The following is a 17,774-nucleotide window of genomic DNA, read 5'->3' on the forward strand; positions in this document are numbered from 1 at the left end:
ATGAAATGAGAAGCAGGGAGGCAGAGACAGACTCCTGCATGCGCCCGACTGGGATCCACCCAGCAAGCCCACCAGGAGGCGATACTCTGCCCATCTGGACCGTTGCTCCGTTGCACCCCGAGCCATTCTAGCACCTGAGGTGGAGGCCATGGAGCCATCTTCAGCGCCAGGGACAACTTTGCTCCAATGGAGCCTTGGCTGTGGGAGGGGAAGAGAGAGACAGAGAGAAAGGAGAGGGGGAAGGGTGGAGAAGCAGATGGGTGCTTCTCCTGTGTGCCCTGGCCAGGAATCAAACCCAGGACTTCCACACGCTGGGCCAACGCTCTACTGCTGAGCCAATTGTTTATCCTTTTATTTTTTTTCTTTTAAGTTTTTATTGAATTTATTGGGGTGATATTGGTTAATGAAATTATGCAGGTTGCAGGTGCACACTGGTATTCTCTAATTATTAATAGGGTCCATTTGCATTCTCAAGTGTCTTGCCATAAATGGAAAATTATATGATCACCCTACTTAGAGGTCACTGTAAAGGTTATGGCTTTTATATGGTACCTGGGGCCACCATCAGATTATACCTGTATTCATATATATACTATTGTACACGGTTATATGTTACATATGTGTATCTACTATATAGTATTATCTATAATTTTATATGTAAGTATATATATTAGAGATGGATGGACTTGTGCATAGGTGTATGCAAGTAAGCTAGGCTGAATAAGATCCCCTAAAGTTGTCACATCCACATTCACAGAACCTGTGAGCACATCACTTTACACGGCAAAAGAGACTTTGCAGATTGATTTAAGTTGAGATGATCCTGGTTGTCTGGGTGGGCCCTAAATGTAATCCCAGGAATCCCTAGGAGAGACGGAGGTAGGTTCAGAATCAGAAGAGATGGGACCATGGAAGCAGAAGCTAAGGTGATGTGGTCACAGTCTAAGAAATGCAAGCATCCTCTACAAGCTGGACAAGGTAAGAAAACAGGTCCTCTCCCAGAGACCCCGGAAGGAACTCAATCCTGCTGACACCATGATCTTAGCCCAATGCCAGTCTGCATATCCAAAAGCCATTTAAGACTTCTGACCTCTGGAATGGTAAGACAATAAACCTATGTTGTTTTAGACCACCAAGGTTTTTGGTCATTTCTTAATAGCAGATATAGAAAAGGAGAATACAATAGGATACCCATGGGCCCAGATCATTTTTCTCCACAGTATTACAAACACACATACACACACACACACACACACACACACTCCCAAAGGGCCTATATGTTTGTCATCCTATCTCTGCCCACAAAATGACCCTTCACACATCAGGCCCAGCAGCTCAATACATCTGAGACTGTGGCCCCCACTGAAGTTGATTAAAACCTTTACTTGGTGGGGAGGGAGGGGGGCTCTTATGTAAGACTAGAACTAGGGTTTCCTTAAGCCCAGCCCAAAGTAAACATCTCTGCAGCCCAGCGCTGAAGAGGCACGTTTCCAGCCCTGAGCTCTGAATCTGTTGCGTGGAGTCTGTGAGCTCCCCAAACGACCTTGACTGGGCATTTTGTTTAAAGAATCACCCTCCCTCTGCACCTGGCAGGACCCAAGGAAGATTCTACTAGGGAGAGGGGGATGATAAGAGGAGAACGGGTGGAGAACGGGTAGATGGGGAAACTGAGGCCAAGAGAAAGGGTGAGGTGGGTCAATGGCTGCCTAGGGTCAGATACTAGGGGTGAGAACCCAGGCCTCCAGTAAGTGATAGGCTCAGATGAAGGGAAAAAGGCCTGCAGGTGAGGTACCAGCGCAACCTGCAATGACAGGCCAGGGCAAGGCCATGAAGGGGGCGGGGTCATGTTAGGGGTGGGGCCTAACCGGGAGCGGCTGGCACGCGGGAACAGGATTGGGGCTTCACTGGGCGAAGCCGAAGCCGAAAGACCTAGAAAAAGGGCGGAGCCTGAGGTGGCGAGGAGGGGCAGAGTGTTGAAGAGGGCGGGGAACATGGATATGGGAGGGCCCTTGTGGGCGGAGCCATACCTGGGAAGGGCGGGGCATAGGTCAAGAAAGGGGTGGGGTTTGTATGGGGGTTGCTCGCAAAGAGGGCGGGGCTTAAGAATTATTAGGCGAGGGGTGGGGCGTAACTGAGGGGCGGGTCTACGCGTGCTATCCGGACGGGTGGGAAGGGCTTAAGAGCAGGATAAACGTCACAGTCTCAGCTACGAAGTTGGGTGCGCGGAAACTTCCGCGTGAGGCCGTGCGTACTTCCGGTCAAGATGGCGGCGCCCACTAGAGTCAGGAGCGGGCCATTCTGTCTTGAGTAGCGGCGGCGCCTCGAGGCCCCGAGTGGCGAGGTCCGCTCCGCACCGGCACCCTTCTTCGGAGAGGTGGGAGGATATTCGTTGATAAGACGACCCAAGGTGGGTTTTGTTGGTTTGGAAGCGGGGAGTGATGACGCTAAGAGACGGAGACACAAGTTTTGAAGATTGAGGACAGGGTTGCTAGGTTGCTAGGGAGAGTGGGTGGAGCCTGTTGCTAGGGAGGAAGGCGGGGCTTATAGCTTTTGGGTAAGGGTCCTGTTGCTATGAAAGAAGAGAAACGGGTTGTAGTTAAGGGGGATGTGGACCGAGTGGTTCGGTGTCATGAGGGGGACGCCGCGCTCCCCTAAAACGTCGACTTCTCAGCAGACCCACCCAGGAGTCGACCCACCGGGACGCCAGAGCTACAATCGCAGTGACCCTTCCTAACCCCCCGACACAAACAGCGCATGGCAGATCAAGGCTCGGGGGGCAGCCGCCTCCCCCTGGCTCTGCCCCCAGCCTCCCAGGGCTGCTCATCAGGGGGCAGCGGCTCCTCGTCGGGGGGCTCAGGCAATCGTCGGCCCCCGCGAAACCTGCAGAGCCTGCTGCAGATGGCTATCACGGCGGGCTCTGAGGAGCCAGACCCCCCTCCAGAACCCATGAGTGAGGAGGTAAACTGTGGGGCGCAGGGAGCTGGGTGTGTGTGGGAACTATATCTTGGGAAGCGTGGCTTGGGGAGCTAGAAAATGGGCTTTTCCTGGGTGGTGGGGGGTGGGCTATATTTGTGATAGATGGGGTGATTGGAGACTGAATGAAGGTCAGATCTCAGAACCGTCTGAGGGGTTAAATCCCTGGGTCCCATGCTGGGAAGCAGAAAAGCCTCCTGGTAGAAAGAAAAGCAAGGGCTCTCCCGAGCCAGACCAGACTGAATTCCGCATCATCCAGCTATGTGACCTTGGGAATATAACTTAATCTCTCTGATCCTCAAGTTCTTCATTGGCAAGTTAATGATGATAGGAATAATAAGGACGCTTCCTAGGGTAGTTCTGAGGTTCTAGTTTCAGCAGGACTCTGCACAGTACCCAGCACATAGGCAAGCGCTCTTGAAGGCAGCCAGGTGTTCATTCTCCTTAAGACCACAGGCTCTGGAGACAGACTGCTTAGGTTTGACCACAGGCTGTGTGGATGGCTTACTGTGTGATTTGGATCAAGTCACAGCCTTCCTGTGCCTTAGTTTTCACATCTGTGAAGTGGGGAAAGCAAGAATATGTCATAGGGTTTTTTTGGAAATTAATAGCAATGTTTGTTATAAATGACATTTCCCTAGTGATGGTGATGACAGTATAGACATACCTCATTTTATGGTGCTTAACTGATGTTGCCTTTTTTACAAACTGAAGATAAGACCTTCCATCAGCAGAAAGGTTAGGACTCGCTTCATTTTATTTATTTATTTATTTATTTATTTATTTTGTTTTTTGTTGTGACAGAGACAGAGAGAGGGACAGACAGGGACAGACAGACAAGAAGGGAGAGAGATGAGAAGCATCAATTTTTTGTTGTGGCTCCTTAGTTGTTCATTGATTGCTTTTTCATATGTGCCTTGACCCAGGGGGCTATAGCAGAGCAAGTGACCCTTGCTCATGCCAGCGACCTTGGGCTTCAAGCCAGCCTCCTTTTGGTCATGTCTATGACCCCATGCTTAAGCCAGCAACCCTGCGCTTCAGCTGGATGAGCCTGCACTCAATCTGGAAACCTCAGGTTTTTTTTTTTTTAAGGTTTATTTTATTTTTTATTTTTATTTATTTATTATTTTTTTTTCTGAAGCTGGAAATGGGGAGAGACAGTCAGACAGACTCCCGCATGCCCCCGACTGGGATCCACCCGGCACGCCCACCAGGGGGCGATGCTCTGCCCCTCTGGTGCGTCGCTCTGCCCCAGAGCCACTCCAGTGCCTGGGGCAGAGGCCAAGGAACCATCCCCAGCGCCCGGGCCATCTTTGCTCCAATGGAGCCTTGGCTGCGGGAGGGGAAGAGAGAGACAGAGAGGAAGGGGGGGGGGTGGAGAAGCAAATGGGCGCTTCTCCTATGTGCCCTGGCCGGGAATTGAACCCGGGTGCCCCGCATGCCAGGCCGACGCTCTACCGCTGAGCCAACCGGCCAGGGCCTGGAAACCTCAGGTTTTGAACCTGGGTGCTATGCATCTCAGTCCAATGCTCTAGCCACTGCGCCACCACCTGGTCAAGCTATTTATTTTATTAAAAAAAAATTTTTTTTTGCTTGACCAGGTGGTGGCACAGTGGATAGAGCATCAGACTGGGATGCGGAGGACCCAGGTTCAAGACCCTGAGGTTGCCAGCTTGAGCGTGGGTTCATCTGGTTTGAGCAAGGCTCACCAGCTTGAACCCAAGGCCGCTGGCTCGAGCAAAGGGTCACTCAGTCTGCTGTAGCCCTTGTTCAAGGCACATATGAGAAAGCAATCAATGAACAACTAAGGTGCTGCATCAAAGAATTGATGCTTCTCATCTCTCTCCCTTCCTGTCTGTCCCTCTCTCTGACTCTCTGTCACAAAATAAATAAATAAATAAAATTAAAATGCTTTAAAAAAAAGCTTAAAAATTTTTTTTAAACTTTTTTTTAATTTTATTTATTCATTTTAGAGAGGAGACAGAGAGGGACAGAGAGAGACAGAGAGAGACAGAGACAGGGGGGAGGAGCTGGAAGCATCAACTCCCATATGTGCCTTGACCAGGCAAGCCCAGGGTTTCGAACCAGCGACCTCAGCATTTCCAGGTCGATGCTTTATCCACTGCGCTACCACAGGTCAGGCTTAAAAATTTTTTTTAACGAGAGAGACAAAAAGACAGAGGTACTGACAGGGACAGACAGGAAGGGAGATGAGAAGCATCAATTGTTGCAGCCACCTTAGTTGTTCATTGATTGCTTTCTCATATGTGCCTGGAGTGGGAGGCTCCAGCTAAGTCAGTGACCCCTTGCTCAAGCCAGTGACCTTTGGGCTCAAGCCAGCGACCATGGAGTCATGTCTGTGATCCCACACTCAAATCAACAACCCTGTGCTCAAGCTGGTGAGCCCGTGCTCAAGCTGGCGACCTCGGAGTTTCAAACCTGGGTCCTCTGCGTTCCAGGCCGACGCTCTATCCATTGAGCCAACCAGCCACGGCTAGCAGGGCTCTGACTTCCTGTGTGCTTTCATGTCCTGGTGAGGCTTTTCTCTGGGACATGTATCTCTCATGTATGTATCTCTAGACCAGTGGTTTTCTACTGGGGGAGGTTTTATCTAGCAATGTGTGGAGACATTCTTGGTTGTTGCAAATGGAGGGGCTGATGTTGCTGGCACCTACATGGTGGTAGTTAGAGATGCTGCCCACCATCGGACAGTGTGTGGGACAGCCCCACCATGGAACTGTCCCCCTCAAGGTGTCAACAGAGCCTACGCTGCAACTCCCCAGTGCAGGCTGTACCTCCACTCTGAACTTGGGCAGCCTACTCAATATGTTACCTTGGCTGTATAATAGATCCTTCAAATTAATAAAGTTAAAAAACGAGCTCTCATCTTTTCCTCCTGCCCCACACCTGCTTCCTTTTTTTTTGAAGTGAGAAGTGGGGAGGCAGAGAGACAGACTCCCACACGTGCCTGACCGGGATCCACCTAGCATGCCCACCAGGGGGAGATGCTCTGCCCATCTGGGGGCATTGCTCCGTTGCAACTGGAGCCATTCTAGCACCTGAGAGGGAGGCCATGGAAGCTGTCCTCAGTGCCCAGGCCAACTTTTTTCCCATGGAGCCTTGGCTGTGGGAGGGGAAGAGAGAGATAGAAAGGAAGGAGAGGAGGAAGGGTGGAGAAGCAGATGGATGCTTCTCCTGTGTGCCCTGGCCGGGAATTGAACCTGGGACTTCCACACGCTGGGCTGATGCTCTACCGCTGAGCTAGCTGGCCAGGGCTTGCCCTACACCTGCTTCTTCGCTGTCTTCCCCATCTTCTTCTAGTGACTTAGGACAAAAACTCTGGAGTTCCACTCTCTCTCTCTCTGTCTCCCATTGCATAGCCTGTCTCTCTGTCGATCTAGTGTCTAGACAAGAGGCTGTTGGTAGAAATGAAGCTTGACAGATCTTTGTGGATTGAAAGACTGGTCAGGGCTCAGATGTTGGCAGTTATTATTAATGACTGTTGGTCATGAATGAATTCGTGGATTAATTCACCGTGCCTTGTCCCCCAGCGGCGCCAGTGGCTGCAGGAGGCCATGTCGGCTGCCTGCCGAGGTCAGCGAGAAGAGGTGGAGCAGATGAAGGAATGCCTCTGCGTGCTCTCCCGGCCTGTGCCCCCAACGGCCGGGGAGGTGGAGCTGGCAGCCGACCAGCAGGAGCGTGAGGGGGCCCTGGAGCTGCTGGCCGACCTGTGTGAAAACATGGACAATGCGGCAGGTATGATTTGGCCTGCCTGCCAGCCCCCAGCCGCCAGGGTCCAGCTCCTTCTGCCTCCCGGTCTCCCTTCCGGCCTGCCTCCTCCTCAGCCCTTTTCCTTTGTCTCGGCTTCCTGTCCAGCTTCCCAGCTTCCAGCCCTATCCCCCTCCCATCTCGCTCTGACCCTGGCCTCAGATGGGACTGCCCTGTCCGTTCCTGTTCAGTCCCTTTGCTATCAGGAGCAACGATGGCACCTCTCACCCCACACTGAACCTGCTTACAGGTTCAGTTCGTTACTTCCTTAATATGCCTGCCAACTGGCCATTTTGCCCTGGTCTGCTGGTTGTCCGCTGTCATCCCTAGAGTGAGAGAGCGGAGGCCGCCCCGAAGGGTGACATTTGATCAGAGACCCGAAATAAGCGTGTGAATTGTGGGATGAGCTCTGGAGAGAGCATTCCCACGTGGAGGGAAGGGCCATTGCAAAGGCCCTGAGGCATGAACATGCCTGGAGTTTTCTGAAACTGCAGTAAGGCCAGCCTGGCAGTGCTGAGTGGGAGATGGCAAGGGAGATGGGAGGTAACGCTGGGTATGCAGGGCCTTGTGGGCCGAGTTGAGCGCTAAGGGTCTTATGTTTTTTTTGTGTGTGTTTTTTTTTAATTTTCTGAAGCTGGAAACGGGGAGGCAGTCAGACAGACTCCCGCATGCGCCCACCGGGATCCACCCGGCATGCCCACCAGGGGGCGATGCTCTGCCCATCCGGGGCATCGCTCTGTTGCGACCAGAGCCACTCTAGCGCCTGGGGCAGAGGCCAAGAAGCCATCCCCAGCGTCCGGGCCATCTTTTTGCTCCAATGGAGCCTCAGCTGCGGGAGGGGAAGAGAGAGACAGAGAGGAAGGAGGTGGGGGGTGGAGAAGCAGATGGGTGCTTCTTCTGTGTGCCCTGGCTGGGAATCGAACTCGGGACTCCTGCACGCCAGGCCGACGCTCTACCACTGAGCCAACCGGCCAGGGCAAGGGTCTTATGTTAAATGCTGCAGGACCCATAGAAGGAGACAGTCCTTCCGTTTGAAGAGGCATGGTTGTTGAAGGTGTGGGTTTGTCTGTCCTGGACCTTTCACATAAATGGAATCATAGACTACGTGTCCTCCTTCAGTGTTACAGCCTATATTGAACTTTATTTCTTTTTTGTGGTTGATTGTCCATTGTATGGGTAGAGCACACGCTGCGTACCATTCACCAGCCTGTGGGCATCTGGGCCATGTCCCGCTGTGGCTGTTCTAAATTATTCTGCTGTGAACATGAGTGTACCAAGTATCTGTCTGAGTCTCTGCCCTCCCTGCTTCTTAGGACACAGAAATACACTTAGGACACAGTGGTCATTTGGTGACGCTGCATTTAACTTTTTCACGAATACCCGCTTTATTTACATAAACGGGCATTACGCCATAGTTTGGTGACCCCAGTTGAGTGAGCAGTTCTCCCATTGGGGATGTGCTGATTGTCACAAAGACCGGAGGAGGGTCTGTGCTGGCATTTAGTGGCTGAAGCCTGGGAGCCTACCCCACCCCCCAATGCTGACATTGTTGAGACATGCTGAGCTTGGAGGGACCCCCGGCTAGATGCTGGAGAGAGCTGCCAGTAGTCGCAGGTCCCCTTGGGAGCCAGCTTGGCCTTCAGGGGTTGCCTGGTGTATTATTAGTCCGCTCTAGCCGCCATAACAGAGGACCACAGACTGGACAGTTGAATGACAAACATCAATTCTTTCACAGTCCTGGCGGCTGGAAGTCTAAGATTAAGGTGTCAGCAGGGTTGGTAGCTTTGGAGGCCTCCCTTCTTGGCCTTCACATGGTTGCTCCCTACTGGTGTCTTCACATGGTCTTCCCTGCGCGTGTATCTGTGTCTTAACTTCCTCTTCATGTGTGGGCACCAGTCATATTGAATTGGGGCCCATCCTATGATGACATGTTGTTTTAATCACCTATTTTAAGGTCCTATCTCCAGATACAGTGTCTTACAGCACTGGGGGGTTGGGGTTTCCACGTGTGGATTTGGGAGCGGGGGACACAACTTGGCCTGTAACACTGGCTCTCTCCTGCCCTCTCTGCGGCACGCACGCACAGACTTCTGCCAGCTGTCGGGCATGCACCTGCTGGTAGGCCGGTACCTGGAGGCCGGGCCCGCAGGGCTGCGGTGGCGGGCAGCGCAGCTCATTGGCACGTGCAGCCAGAATGTGGCAGCCATCCAGGAGCAGGTGCTGGGCCTGGGCGCCCTTCGCAAGCTGCTGAGGCTACTGGACCGGGACCCCTGCGATGCGGTGCGCGTCAAGGCCCTCTTCGCCATCTCCTGTGAGTGTCCCTGGGGATGCCCTGAGGGAAGGGTCTGGGTCCCCAGAGGTGGGGGTGGAGCGTGTGGCGGACGCGAGCCGTGGAGAGATCGGTGTGGGAGCAGAGGGAGAGGGGCCTCATTTTGTCCTTGTACTCCAGTACCCGTCAGGGCTCCGTGTTGGGTGCTGAGCTTGCCAGCTCCTGCTAGTCAGTGAGTCGGGTCCTAATGACACAGGAACGTTACTCAGCTTAAGCGCTCTGTGCCCGGCAGGGTCAGGGTATTCCTTCTGGCCTGGTTGGCATTCCCGGTAGTGGCGGGTCCAGCTCATTGGGTGGCACCCCAGCCTCTACCCAGTGGAGATACCAACAGCTCTCACCCGGGCTCCTCCTGGGGCGCAGGTGCCAGGTCAGAGACAGAGATGGTGTCTGCGTGGCATCTGCGGGCCACTCGCTCTGTGCCAGGCCCCGGCAGGCGTTAACTTGTTGAGTCCTTGTGCACCCTCCAAGGGAAGGATGGACAGATGGAATCCACATATGGGGAGGCGGGGTCAGAGAGCCTGAATGACAGCCAGGACACCCTGCCAGGACGTGTGGAGCTGGGGTTTGAACCAAGGCCCTGTTTACCATGTGATGGGTCCTCTTCCTGAGTGCGCCATGCTGGGCGCCCTCATTTGACTGTTTCCTTATTATTATTATTTTTTAAATTAACAGCTTTATTGAGATATAACTCACAGGCTAGACAATCTATCCTTTTTAAGTGTTCAGTTTAGTACTTTCAGTATGTTTACAGAGTGATGTAACCATCACCACTGCATAATTCCAGAACACTCCAGCACCCCACAACCACCACCAAAAAAAACCCCCTGTACCTGTTAGCAGTCCCTCTCCAGCCCCTGGCGACCACCGATCTGCTTATTGTCTCTATGGATTTAGTTGTTCTGCACATTTCATATAAATGGCATTCTACAACATGTGCCTGAGGAGTGACTGGCTTCTTTTTCCACTCAGCCTTACAGTTTTTTTTTGTGTGTGTGTGACAGAGAGAGGGACAGAGAGGCACAGACAGACAGGAAGGGAGACAGATTAGAAGCATCAATTCTTCGTTGTGGCACCTTAGTTGTTCACTGATTGCTCTCTCATATGTGCCTTGACCGGGGGGCTACAGCACAGCGAGTGACCCCTTGCTCAAGCCAGCGATCTTGGGCTCAAGCTGCTGAGCCTTGCTCAAATCACAGGAGCCCACGCTCAAGCTGGTGACCTTGGGGTCTCGAACCTGGGTCCTCCGTGTCCCAGTCCAACATTCTATCCACTGCGCCACCGTGTAGTCAGGCCAACCTCGCAATTTTGAGGTCAGTCAACACCTAGAGCACACGTCAGCGCTTGATTCCTTTCGTGTGGCCAAGGAACATTTCATTCGTAGACGGACCATATTTTGTGTGTCTGTTCACCAGTTGGAAGTCAGGGCTGTTTCCACCTGTGGCTGTTGTGAGTCATGCTGCTGTGAGAATGTGTGGACAGGTGTTCTGTGGACATTTGTTTTGATGTCTCTCAGGTGTGTACACCCTGGAGTGGGATGGCTGGGCCACAGGGCAGCATTCTATCCATTGTTTGAAGTTGGAGGAAAACCCGTCCCTCTGCAGACAGTGCTGGTATACCAGTCGTGTCGGGGTTTTTTAGAGCACCATGTTGTCCAATCTCTGCTCCCCAGCTGGGTGTCCTGTGGTTATACTCCGGCACTAGCACATTCAGAGGCACTGATGTGGGGGTCTGGGTGGGTCCGGGCTTCAATGTACGAACTTGAAGCCCTAACTGGAGCTGGCGCTGACCTCTCAGGCTGAGGTCCCAGTCCCCTGAAACTGTCCCTGCACCAGATGCCAGTCACAGTCCTGGGCCTGCCGTACCTCTGACTGACCAGCCATGAACCTTCCTCAGGTTCCGTAATTGCTGGAATGGCTCATAAAACCCTGGGAAAGAGTGACTTAAGTTTAGGGGTTTCCTACAGAGGATGGGATAAAGGACACAGGCATGCACAGAGCAGGTCTGGGAGGGTCCTGAGCACAGGGGGGCTTCTGTCCCCATGGGGTTGGGATGTGTCACCCTCCTAGCACGTGGATGTGTTTACCAACCTGGAAGCTCTTCAAACCCCATCGCTGAGAGATTGTGTGGAGGCTTCATGGCGTAGGGAGGGGTCAGTAGTTCCCTTTCCCGCCCGCCTGTCTCCCTTCTCTGTTGGATGGGGGAGGGGGGGCGGGGCCAAACATTTTTAGTTCCTAAACAGGGATTGTTCCTTCTGGTGACTAGTCCCCTCCGGGACCCCACCCAGAGCCACAGCATTAGAAGAAAAGATGTTCCTGTCACCAGCAAATTCCAAGAGATTTAAGAACCCCATGTCAGGAGCGGGGGACAGAGACCAAATCTATATTTATCATTTCACCTGGTAGAAGCATAGGCATTTGGATAGGAGGAGATTCCCGGAGGGAGGCAGGAATTCTAGCAAGTCAGGGAAGGAGTTTTGGAGGAGCTGGCGTTTGGAAAGTTTCACCCCAAACTGGGAGGGACAGATGGACAGACCCAGGGCAACTTGGCCATCTAGGTCACACAGAGAGGGACTTGGGGCCCCAGAGGTACCAAGAGTTAGAGCTGGGTGGGGGACAGGTGGGGCAGAGTATTATTCTCGAAATAGCTTTGCATCCATTGTGTCTTGGTAAAAATACACTTAAAAGAAGGTAATGCTTTTGAAGTGCAGGCTCCTAAAAACTGATGGTGGTAGTGGTGATGGTGACGGTGAGGATGGTGAAGGTGATGGTGACGGTGAGGATGGTGAAGATGATGGTGACGGTGAGGATGGTGAAGGTGGTGACAGTGAGGATGGTGAAGATGATAGTGACGGTGAGGATGGTGAAGGTGGTGATGGTGAGGATGGTGAAGATGATGGTGACGGTGAGGATGGTGAAGATGATGGTGACAGGATGATGGGAATGGTGAGGATGGTAAAGATGGTAGTGATGGTAACGGTGAGGATGGTGAAGATGATGGTGATGGTGAGGATGGTAATAATGGTAATGGTGAGGATGGTGAAGATGATGGTGCTGGTGATAGCGGTGACCGTGATTTTGAGGCCCCTCCTTGCTCCCTTCCCCCAGGCCTGGTCCGGGAGCAGGAGGCGGGGTTGCTGCAGTTCCTCCGGCTGGATGGCTTCTCTGTGCTGATGCGGGCCATGCAGCAGCAGGTGCAGAAGCTCAAGGTCAAGTCGGCATTCTTGCTGCAGAACCTGCTGGTGGGCCACCCGGAGCACAAAGGTGGGGCGGCAGGGGCAGGGGGTCTGGGCTCGGGTGGGGAGAGGGGGAGGGGTGCACAGTGGAGGGATGAGGACTGCCCCCCTGACCCCAGGGCCCTCCTCTCAGGGACCCTGTGCTCCATGGGGATGGTCCAGCAGCTGGTGGCCCTGGTCCGGACAGAACACAGCCCCTTCCACGAGCACGTGCTGGGAGCCCTGTGCAGGTGCGCCGGGGCCCCAGAGGAACACGTTCTGGGGCAGGGGCCCCACGAGGTACCGGCCTTCCTTCTCCTGGGGCGCCAGGATCTGGGGCTGCCCCTGGCCAGTACTGGCACTCTCAGAGCCTCTTTCTTCCCCTGGAAGGGGTGACTCAGCCGCTCCAAAAGGAGGGGGCTCTCCTTTCCACCTGTACCCCAAACAGTACAAGGATGACAGGTGGAGCAGCTGACAGTGCTGGTAGCAGCCCCCCCTCCCCAGGCCAGGCGCTGTGCTAAATGCCCTGTTCTGTACAAGTCCCTGGGATGGGGGGGGGGGTGGCATGGCATGGGACCCACGCCCTAGATGGGGAGACTGAGGCCTGGGGTGGGGCAACTGTCTTTCCCCGGCTCCGTGGTAGTGCTGGGTGGGGGGCAGAGGCTGAGTTGAGGGAGGTCCCAAAGACTGCCATCCTGTCCCTGCAGCCTGGTGACAGACTTCCCCCAGGGCGTGCGGGAGTGCCGTGAGCCTGAGCTGGGCCTGGAGGAGCTCCTGCGTCACCGCTGCCAGCTGCTGCAGCAGCATGAGGAGTACCAGGTGCGCTGGTGGGTGTGGCCCGTCCCTGCCCCGCCCTGCCGCACCCCTCCACACTACCGTGGTCTGTTCTTCACTCTGTGCTTATGTTTCATCCACGTGTTTCTCTTGTCACCCACTCAGCAAACATTACTGCCACTTCCCCTGTGCCTTGTGCTATCCGCACGGAGGGGGAGGAACTCTTGAGTTTCTGAATCGTAAAGGGTTAACAAATTCATTGAATTATTATCCAAGTTATTTACACTGTATTCAAATATTGAGTAATTAGTAAAATATTAGTAAAATACTAGATCAATAACGAATGAGTAAATAATAAATAGCATCCAATTAAATATTTAATTAAATTGATAAGTAACAAATATATGGTAAATAACTCATAGATATTTAGATAAGTAGGGGTGATAGCACTAGCTAGTGAAGTAGGTTAGTCATAATTCATTAGATATTTAATTCTATAGATATTAAGTAACAAGGGATAAATAGCTCAGATATGTATATTTATTTTTTATTTTATTTTTTTTGTGACAGAGGGAGAGAGAGAGACAGACAGACAGGAATGGAGAGCTATGAGAAGCTTCAATTCTTTGTTGCGGCTCCTTAGTTGTTCATTGATTGCTTTCTCACATGTGCCTTGATGGGGGAGGCTACCTTAGAGTGAGTGACCCCTTGCTCAAGCCAGCGACATTAGGCTCAAGCCAGCCACCATGGGGTCATGTCTATGATCCCACGCTCAAGCCAGCAACCCTACACTCAAGCCGGCGAGCCCATGCTCAAGCTGGCGACCTCAGGTTTTCAAACCTGGGTCCTCCATGTCCCAGTCCGACGCTCTATCCACTGTGCTACCGCCTGGTCAGGCAAGCTTAGATATTTAAATAGATCACACACCACAAATAAATGATAAACAACCTGTCCCTCACCACCCAATACCTCTCCCAGTTCGGTGTCTCCTGAGATAATCTCAGTGCAGGCATGCACCTGTGCCTGTAGATTCTCTCCCTGGTCCCTCTCCATGTTCTGCCAGCTCAGCCTCTCCGGACCACCACTGTGCACCCTGCCTCATCCTCTCTCCTGGCCTCCCCAGGATTGCGTGGGTGCACGCTCTTCACTTTCCTCATCCAGTGGCACCGTGGGGCAACCTCTGGTGCCCCTGTCCTTCATGGTGGCCATGCAGGGTGTTTCCACTCTCCGGGTACTAACAACACTGCTAAGAGAATAACCTTTCACACGTGTTGCTTTATATGTGTATGTCTATAGGACAAATTTCTAGAACAGTCAAGTTAAGGTATGAAAAAAGTGAAGTTACACCCCTAAGGGCCATTGCACTAACGCTTGCCATGTTGCTCTCCCTAGAGGTTGAACTGGTCCACAGTGCAGCCACAAGGGTGCCCAGCATCCTGGCCAGGACAGGGTGGCCTCAAACCATTTGACCTTTTTTCAAGCTGGTGATTCCAGTTTATATTTGTATTGTCCAGGGAGTGAAATTGGGCATCTTTTTCCTTTCTTGTTAATTGCTCATTCATATCCTTTGCCTGGTAAGCTACTGGGTGGTGGTTTCTGCCATTGATTTAAGTGTTAACCATGTCAACCCCTGTGTGATGAGTCACAATTATTTTTCCTGCCAACTTGGTTTTCTTTCATTTTTGTTTCTGGCATTTGTGTGTGTGTGTGTGTGTGTGTGTGTGCAAATTCCTTTTCTGTTTGTGCAGCCCAACCAGTCAGTACTTGCTTTCTTGGTTTCTGGAATTTGTATCTAGGGAAGGGGTCTTAAGTAGGGACAAGGAAGATGAATTGTGTTTGGGAGTTAGAGAGAGCCCAAGGGGGCCGAGGTGAGGACAGACCCGTGAGGTGTGACCAGAGGCAGGGAGGTCCTGGGGTCTGGTTCAGCAGTCCTGGGGCCGGTGACAAGAGAAACAGGGAGTCACGGATCTGAGCACGGGTCGGAAAACCCTGGCAGGTTTTGGGGCCGGCAGGTATGGTGGAGGGAAGAGGAGCTGTCCTGCGTGCAGGGTGTGTTGGAGGCAAGGGCCAGCCTCTGCACTCAAGGCTCCTGCTCTTGTCCCCCAAATGTAGGAGGAGCTGGAGTTTTGCGAAAAGCTGCTCCAGACCTGTTTCTCCAGCCCGACCGACGACAGCATGGATCGGTGAACCCTGGTGGCTGGTGGCCCCCTCTCTGTGGGAACCCTAGGCCTCCTGCCTCCCTCCCAGCCGTGAGGCCCCCTCTGAAGGGATAGCGGGGCCTTGGGGCCTGGCCGGGGTGTGCCAGCCCATCTCTGCTCAGCCCCCTGGAGGGGAGCTGAGCAAGGCACCAGCTCCACGGTCTCGCCTCATGCTGTCCATTCCCCCTCCTATGTCCACACAGCCCTCCAATAAAGGTGTTCCTCCTCCTTCACCGCAGCCTTTGTCACCTCCTCTGGAGGGTGCCTAGGAAGGGGAGGGCGGGGCTCGATCTTAGGGGACCTCGGGAACCACTGGAGGGGACCGCAGTGGGCAGAAGTTAGGAATAATAAAAAAGTGCTGCTAAAACCCAGAGCCATTGTCGCCTGTCATTTTCCCAGCCGCTCTTCAGAGGGAGTGTGGGGCACACCCATTCCTTTTCTTCACCACCCACCCTCACTGATTCCTCTTCCATTTGGGGAAACCCCCACTTTACGCTCCACTCCACCAGCCCTGATCCAAAAGCCATTTTCTTTCCCAGCATCCCATGCGGGGGGGGGTGTATCATGTGACTTTAGCCCCACCAATCAGAGCCCGCTGGAGAGCTACAGACAGGAGAAAGTGGGAGCATGTGCTCTAATGGCTGCAGTGCTGCTGGGGTGGTTCAGGCTCATGTGTCTGGCTGGGTGGGGGGTTGGTTTCCAACTGCAGTACACGGAAGCTTCTCTCCAGACTTCTCAGAGATTTGGGGTGGGGGTGGGGGAAAAGAAGGATTTTCACCTTTAAATAAATTGCTTTTCAGGCCCTGGCCAGGTTGCTCAGTTGGTTAGAGCTTCACCGGGATAGCCAAGGTTGCAGGTTTGCGCTGCTGTCAGGGCACAGACGAGAATCAACCAATGAGCCCTGGCCAGTTAGCTCAGTCGGTTAGAGCTTCCCCTGGAAACACCAAGGTTGTGGGTTCGATCCCCTTTCAGGCAGGGTACAGAAGGAATGTAACTATGAATGCACAACTAAGTGGAACAACAAATTGTTTTTTCTCTCTCCCTCTCTGTCACCTACCTTTGTCTCAAATAAAAAAAAATTGAAAAAAAGAATCAACCAATGAGTGCATAAATAAGGGGAGCAACAAACATGTTTTTCCCCCCTCTCTCCTTCCCTCTCTCTCAGGTCAATGGGGAAAAATTGCTTTCCAGATTAGGTAAAGGAGGTTTTGCCATTTGCAACCGAAAGTCCTGACCATTGTCATTTTTCATACGAGGGAGCTGAGCCTACGGTTGTTAATCCATGGCCAAATTAACACACTAGGAATCAAACCTGGCCTAATTCTGAAGCGGAGCTTCTCTGCCCTATGTCCTGGTTTCGTAGCTCCATTTGATACCAGCCTAATTCCTCTCCCGTGGAATTTATTTGTACTCCTGGGATTTTGGAGGGACCAGTGATTTTCAGGATAAATGGAAGGATAGTTACGGGATCCAAGAACTGGAGGTCAAATGCCAGCCACCTTTATTACTATGACAGCCAGTCACAGAAAGTGGCTATAGCCTTGCTGCTAATGCTACTTCACCCCAGCATGAAACACCCTTGTCCTGGTCATGGACAGCACTGGGCAAGCACAGACCTCTCCTTGCCAACCTTCACTCCTGCAGCTCCAGGCTGTGAGCATGACGCATGCCACTGAGGTTGCGGTTGTCTGTCACTCAGCGGTTGCCACCTGATACAAGAACGGGAAAAAGAAATCACATGCAAAAAATACACTGGAAATAGCAAGGGCGAATCAAAACACGGCTGAAAAATCAAACTACTCACATGTTGTAATCAAGTGAACTCAAGAGGAAATCACAAAAATTAAGGCAATTAGAAGCTAACAGATGTGAAAGATGAACGCATAATTGGCATCCTTGAAATAAGAGAAACCTTAGAACTGGAAAAGATAGTCGAACATGATTCAATAAAATGTCCCTGAAATAAAAAAGGTAACTGCACGTTAAAAATATAGAAAAGTTCGGTCCTTATAAAAATTTATTCCTCTTACCCTTGCAGTGGGCCTGGAACATGGGCAAGGGGTAGTTGTGAAAGTTGGGGAAACTGAGGCTCAGAGCCAGATGGGACCTTACTGAGTACTAATACAAGGTCTGGGAGAACCCTTCCAAGTCGATGTTGTTAAAGTATTCTTTGTGCGGCGACTGGTTAGGTAAGGACGGCCTGGGAAAACCCTGGTGGTGGGACTGAAGCCGGCCAGAAGCCAAGGAAGGCGTCGAGAAAGAACTGGGTGGGGACAAAAGCGCCTGGCCCTGGTTGGAGAGAAACCCGGTAAGGATTACCCGGGAGCCGGGCCCTGGAGCAAAAAAAAAAAAAAAAAAAAAAAAAAAAAAAGGAATATGAATAGAGGAAAATCCTGGAGCAGGATCCCCTTTGGGATTTGGAACGGAGTCGCAGAGAACGCCGGTTGTGCAGCGGCGCTTGCGCATTTGGGCTGCCTGGGTTTATTCGGGGAGTCTGTTGGCATCAACCGGCGCAAGCGCA

At 52.5% G+C, this 17,774-nt stretch overlaps 1 protein-coding gene and 1 long non-coding RNA gene across 3 annotated transcripts; one reads left to right on the top strand and one right to left on the bottom strand.

Moving 5' to 3' along the window:
- Positions 1-2,202: 2,202 nt before the first annotated feature.
- Positions 2,203-15,619, top strand: HSPBP1 (HSPA (Hsp70) binding protein 1). Of its 2 annotated transcripts, none has more exons than XM_066271014.1 (8): positions 2,203-2,407; positions 2,672-2,958; positions 6,525-6,729; positions 8,828-9,052; positions 12,175-12,330; positions 12,436-12,532; positions 12,989-13,100; positions 15,168-15,619. In XM_066271014.1, exons 2-8 carry the CDS (start codon positions 2,755-2,757, stop codon positions 15,240-15,242), a joined length of 1,074 nt encoding a protein of 357 aa, XP_066127111.1. In that variant the 5' UTR covers positions 2,203-2,407; positions 2,672-2,754; the 3' UTR covers positions 15,243-15,619. The 2 variants fall into 2 exon arrangements, with proteins under 2 accessions (XP_066127111.1, XP_066127110.1); XM_066271013.1 differs by having other exon boundaries at positions 2,204-2,407; positions 2,675-2,958.
- Positions 15,620-16,787: 1,168 nt separating this feature from the next.
- On the bottom strand, positions 16,788-17,489 carry LOC136329260 (uncharacterized). The gene is made up of 3 exons (XR_010730169.1): positions 17,284-17,489; positions 17,058-17,172; positions 16,788-16,962 (listed from the first exon to the last, which is right to left on the bottom strand). It is a non-coding gene; the product is annotated as an uncharacterized lncRNA (long non-coding RNA).
- Positions 17,490-17,774: the final 285 nt, after the last annotated feature.

Source organism: Saccopteryx bilineata, chromosome 3, assembly GCF_036850765.1.
Source record: "Saccopteryx bilineata isolate mSacBil1 chromosome 3, mSacBil1_pri_phased_curated, whole genome shotgun sequence".
Lineage (NCBI taxonomy): Eukaryota > Metazoa > Chordata > Mammalia > Chiroptera > Emballonuridae > Saccopteryx > Saccopteryx bilineata.

Excerpts from the sequence above, each read along its gene's own strand:
- HSPBP1 (XM_066271014.1), top strand. The coding sequence starts at position 2,755 with ATGGCAGATCAAGGCTCGGGGGGCAGCCGCCTCCCCCTGGCTCTGCCC. Across the intron at positions 2,959-6,524 it reads CAGAACCCATGAGTGAGGAG|CGGCGCCAGTGGCTGCAGGA; the intron begins GTAAACTGTGGG and ends CTTGTCCCCCAG. Across the intron at positions 6,730-8,827 it reads AAACATGGACAATGCGGCAG|ACTTCTGCCAGCTGTCGGGC; the intron begins GTATGATTTGGC and ends ACGCACGCACAG.